The following is a 6,000-nucleotide window of genomic DNA, read 5'->3' as shown; positions in this document are numbered from 1 at the left end:
AAATGAAGGAAAATTTGTCAGGATGCGAAAGAATTACCCAGGAACTAACAGCAAGATGCTGGAAAATCTATTTTATTGCATGCATTAAAGCAAAGCCATCTAACATAGACTGAGGGGATACAGACTAAACAAAATCACCAGCTCCAAAAATCAATACTTTCAAAAGAAATGTGCAGTTTCCCCACTTGTACCAATTAAAGGTCTTTTAGAGGAAAGTTACATTGCCAAAGGAGATAAAAGAGCCTTTCACAAAACATTTCATTTTTTTAGAAGTCTATGCGTTTTGAGAAAAGACCAACATGGCAAAGGGGGAAAAAATTCAGGCAAACTCTGTGACTTCTCTGCAAGCAAAGAAGTCACAGATCCATACGGTTCGATTTCAAGCTAACTTTCTGGGTTATGGGACCATAAACACGGATCAAAACAGGAAGAGCAAGAACGTGAAATTCAACTCAAACGTGACTTGCCTGTGCAGGTTTCTAATGGAAATGTTTTGTTAAACTGTCTATGGACTGAACTATATGGACAAAAGATATATCTTTGGAGGAGTTATGAAGAGTCCATCAAACTGAAGAGCAATGTACCAGCAATTGAGCACATGCCAACTGCTGAGCAGAGCAGGTTTTGCTGTTCTCCAAACTGCCTGTTGATGAAATTTGGCATACAAATAAACTTGATTTGCCTATGCGAGATAGTTGGTACTGTGTTTTATAAAGGAAAAATACAATTATAAACTTGATTTTACTTCTGTTTCTTGTTCTTTTTTGGATGTGTATTTATGTAGGATTGAGAACTTAATAGCACTGTGAATCAGTTGCACCTCTCTAAATATGGCATATTTTGCTAATGTACCCTTCATAAAGAAGCAGTGACACATTATTAGCAAAACAATCTTTTATTAGAAACATATTGTATAAAAATGAACATGCTTCACACATTTAGATTTTTCTTTTCATATAGATAATTCATAAATATTCAGGCACTGTAACTTTTTAATATTTTTTAATATGTCAGTACATAAAGCAGACATGATCAATCCATTTTAATAACATACATTAACTTACCATTTAACTTCAATCAGCACTTACATATTCTATTTTTGCAACACGCACAGTGTTGTAGAAAAAAGGATCTGTGGCAAAAAACAGTAAATTATTGATATTCACAAACACAAACAATCCCACAAACAATACTCGATCAAATAATGAGAAAACCATTGCTGCATTATTAGAGACTTGTTGAAGCCGAGTAAATCAGTTATTGAAATTCTTTGTTTTTTTATAACCACCTGCAGCAGTTTTCCTGTTGAACACTTTTGAATGCTTTTCTCTCAAACTCTTCTTGTGACATATGAGTTCTGACATGCAACATACAGACTTTTGCATTGCTGAGGATAACATTTAATGAAACAGATTCCAGATTTACTACTTATGAGCAATACTTGAGACTGAAGACAGGAATGCAGTTTGCACAGAACTATAAATTGTACACGTTCAGTTCCGAATTACACCTGAACAGAACACACTGAACACGACAGTGAAAAATAGGATGGTAGAAGTAGTTGGCAGGAGGCACAGGATGAAGGCACTGGCCCTTATTTATCAAGCAGAAGTAACATTTACTTCCTGAAACGATTATTAGTATGTTTTATTTATTTGTGATTGCCAGATGGCAGAAAGGCGTAAAAATAGCTTTCAAATGCATATTAGAGACACCAGGACTCCGGTGGATTCTGTAGTACAAGACAGGCAGGCTGCTATTATTGCATCTACTTTGTCTTGCAAACATTTACACACCTTTAACTTTACCACATTTTGCCATGTTACAACCACAAATTCCAATATATTTTTACTGAGCTTTATCTGATGCATCAACACCAGCATTAAAAGAACAAGAATGCATGTTTTTATACCAAACAAATTCAAAAGGTGTGGTGTGTGTGTGCAAAGCCTTCTCCAGAATGTCACAGATTCTCAATGGTGTTGAGGTTTGGTCTTGGTGGAGGCGGGTCTATGTGTAAAAATCATCTCTGATGCTCCCTAAACCATTCATTCACAGTTTCAGCCTGATGAATCTTGGCATCGTCATCTTGGAATGTTCCAGTGTCACCAGGGAAGAAACAATCTATTGATGGAATAACCTGATCATACAGCATATTCAAATAGTCATCCAACCTCATTATGGTACCAAACCTGAACATTATGGTACCAAACCTGAACCAACCAACAACATCAACCCCAGATTTTAGCACTTGTACACCCCCACAAACCTGTATAGTAAACACCAAGCATGAGAGGCGCATCACTTCATCTGCCTCTCTTCTTACCCTGATGTGCCCATTACTGGAAAATGGCAAATCTGGATTAATCTGATCATTTTTATCCTACTTTGCAAAGTGTGGCATTTTTCTCAGTTAGTCACTAGTGTTTTTTTTTTTTATTGCCCTGCATCTGTTCTGTCCCCTTGGGTTTCCTTCACATTACGGTTGTGGAAATGCTCTTACTTTCACTACTACTCCCCCGAGTTCAACTATTCGTCTTCGATTGGATGTTACCAAGTGTTTGTGATCACCAATTAAACATTCAGCTTTTTTTTGTTTTTCTGACCACGTTTCATCCTCAAAGTCAACGGTTCGCCAACATCCCTCCAGGATTTTTTTTATAATGTGTTAGACAATACTCAATCTAATCTTATTAGCTTCTGTAATTTCCTTTGATATTATATAGACTTTCCACAGGACGTCTTTCCACATGGTTGTTTTTAGAAATGAGAAGCTTCTCATTACATCAGCTGGAATGAAACAACTTGTTACTGTAAGACAGTTGTCCATGCAGTAACTATCCAAACTAAAAGCTCAGACCTATTTGCTCAGTTAAATTCAGACGAGTGTTAGATGAAATTTAGACATTTTTTTTCTTTAATTGTTTGTATAACCTCAAACAGAAGTGTATTTTCTCTTGCAGTTGTTGGTTGGACTTTTGGGAGATTCGTTGTATTTTCACCCAGCCGGATCTTTGGGAGGGACTAGAGATAAAGACGGACAGTTTCTCTACGCTGAAGGTTAGGTCATCCCAATTAAAGAGTTATAATGCCGAGCCAGAAATGCTGGTTCCAGACCTTCTGTGACAACCGTCAGTGATAAGACTCGCATAGCCAGATAGTCACTCTCTGTCTAGTTAGAGCAGATCATACTGAAAGGGCACCAACCTCATCACATACGTCTCCTTGCTGTTCTCATTCTTACAAGAATCCCTGTTTGAGTGTAAGTCACAGATGGCAACTAAGAGTGACATTTAATTAGGGGAATCTGCCTTTTTCCTTTACTTAATTTTTTACATTTACAATGAGCTGCTTTTTTTTCTGACATCCTTAAATAGAATATTGTGAAGCAAGTGTCTTCACCAGTGATCTAATTATTAAATTGATTCCCTTTGCGTGTTATTGCGTTTTAGCACACACATGTGAACTTTCTGATCTACGTATCTCACGATATCCACCGTGAAACAGTGATTGTAGCGTCACGCTATGGGGATGCTTTTCATAAGGAGATCAACGAAGGGGAAGGAAAATGGAGCTCAATGCAAGACAAAACATGGAAGACAAAACCTGCAAAAGACTTGGAACTGGGACAGAGATTCTTCAGAGCTGAATATTTATGTTCAGACACTTTCCATGAAATACAACTAAACTTGAAGTTCTGCATTTTGCCAAAAATATTCAGTGTCTTTACATACAAGATGTGCACAGCTGGTGGCGACACATGGCAGAAGAAGACCCACAGTTCTTAAAGGCATTGACTATATTTTGTGTTTGTAAAAAATAATTAGAAAATCACATTTAATGTTTATTCTTTTAACAAATATGCACTTATTTTCTGTTGGTTTAAAACTATCACATGAAATTCATGATAACATGATACAATTTGGAAAGGTTCTATGCGTATGTAAACTTTTGCAAGCAGCAAGATTGTGCTTGAAGAAAGGACGTTTTCCTCATCCTGGTTCATCTTTAGTTTAAGAAAAGGAGGCTATGAAAAACTGAGCCAGTTTGTTTTCTGTATCAACAACCTGAACCAGCTGAAAGGAAAATTGTCCATCGCCAACTTCTTTACTAGTCTACTTTAACATTCTCATTTTTCTGGATGAAAGATCTCAATTACTCTAGCTTATGTAAACCATACTTGCCTCTAGAAATGCTAATGAAGACCTCACTGATCACAGATGACATCAAAAACGAGAAAGAGGGCAAAATGTTATGTGACAAAACAAAAACTGCAAACTATTTAATGCTGCCCTGTGTATTCAGTCTCCTGCTTATTACCCATCGTTAGGTTTACATTTTAAAACATGTGCAAAACACTGATATGTTGAGGTTTCTTATCACTGCAAAACAACCATTTTGTTAAACCCTGCATTTAGGTGCAAATACTGTTGGCTGTCTATAATGTACTATTTCTGCTTCACTGAGATAAGAGTGAATTAATATTTCTAAACGCAGGGCAAAATTCTGCACTGCGTCTTCAACATTGGAAGAAACACAAAGAGAAACAGACTCCATCCTAATAACCCGGTTCTGTCAAAAACAATGAGTGTTGGCTGAGGTAAAATCTGAACAATCAGATAACTCCTTGTCTTTCCTACAGGTTCTGTCAGTGCAAGATAAATAAGGACCATTTCGTTTATGCTGAAAATATGCAATATCAAGTCTGCTGACATGTATGGAGTGGAGACTGATGTTAAAAATAAAAAAAATCAGATTGCAATGCAGTTGTGCCTCATTTTGTGTATGATTGCTCTCTTGTCCAGCAGAGGGTTGCCGAACAGGCAACGGCTCAAAATGACATCTTCACCGTGAATGACAAATGTGACAATGTTGCATTCCAAAGACACTGAAAACACAGCACGGTACACGGGATGTTCCCATTAGCATGCTCTGGGACTGTACAGGAGGTTTCCCAAGATGAGTGTGACGATGTCGTCATTGTCACTATGAACGTTTTACCAGACAACTGGGCTGACCCGCTGCTTTATTTTCACGTCTTTCACATGTGGTTAGTTCATGAAGGAATACTGAGTGTGCTGTAGTAAGGCATGTACAGTATGAAGAGAACTGCAGCTTTTAACTCTACTGTAACGGAAAATATTACGTTTCTATAATGGTTCATCTTGTCAACTGCGTTTGAGTAAAAAAAAAAAAAAAAAAAAGAGAGAAAAAAAACCCCAACAGAATACTCTTATTTTGCAAAAATGACATGGTTCAGCCTTAAAGAGAACTGATGTTTTCTGTGCTATACACTCCAGAAGAAAAAACAAAAACATACTACAAACTCCAGGTGTTCTTCTCAGCGCGATTCAAAAACATCAATAATCAGCTCTCTCATGTCTCAAAAAGAGCCGGAGAAGGAGAATCCCTCTCTGTTTAAGCTCTCTTACGTCTTCCATCTCATTTCTGCAATATACTGGTTTAATATTAATCTGGCATTCAAGCCTTATTCCCTAGAAAAATATGGCATCCTTTTTTGAGTGAGTAATTTCCTTGATTCTTTCCCAGTCCTTTGTTTTGCAGCAGCAGCATCAAAGTTCTCCATCAAAATTCCAGTGATCCCTTAAAAAACAGGTGATTCCTCCCCCTGCAGGCCTTTGCTCCTCTCTCAGAATTTGTCTCCGTCTTAGATGGCATGATTGCTGTAACTTATGTATGTCTGCTTTGAGGCAAGCACTGCAAACGAGGGTGAGAAGAAAGAGCAGAGGGTTAAAATTGAAATGAAATGGGCGAGCCTCAAATAGGCGTGGGAGTGTAATCTTTAAAAATCCACATCGTGGGAACACAGATTGATGCAAGGCTCTATTTATAGATGACTTCATTAACCAAGCACAGGTGGAACTAATTCTGATAACACGGGTGTTGATGTAAAACAGCATTTTCGTAAAAACTTCCCATCAGCGCTGAGCATTAAAATGGAAATGTTTGAATTGGTAATGCTGCACAGGATTTAGTATT

General features: G+C 37.5%; 1 protein-coding gene across 3 annotated transcripts in view; it reads right to left on the bottom strand.

The window, feature by feature from the left end:
• Positions 1 to 876: 876 nt before the first annotated feature.
• The window catches only part of LOC103467650 (metabotropic glutamate receptor 4-like), a 184,380-nt gene continuing 179,256 nt past the window's right edge, over positions 877 to 6,000 (bottom strand). For all 3 annotated transcript variants that reach the window (XM_008414225.3, XM_008414224.3, XM_008414226.3), the window contains one exon: positions 877 to 5,718. Coding sequence is in view for 2 of the 3 variants with exons in the window: in XM_008414224.3 (XP_008412446.1) it covers positions 5,669 to 5,718 (50 nt within the window). In the remaining variant the exon portion in view is untranslated. The remainder of the gene's footprint in view (positions 5,719 to 6,000) is intronic.

This window comes from Poecilia reticulata, chromosome 7 (assembly GCF_904066995.2).
Source record: "Poecilia reticulata chromosome 7, P_reticulata-male-v2, whole genome shotgun sequence".
Classification (NCBI taxonomy): domain Eukaryota; kingdom Metazoa; phylum Chordata; class Actinopteri; order Cyprinodontiformes; family Poeciliidae; genus Poecilia; species Poecilia reticulata.
Note: the sequence above shows the minus strand (reverse complement) of the source record. Positions and strands in the feature narration are given on the sequence as shown.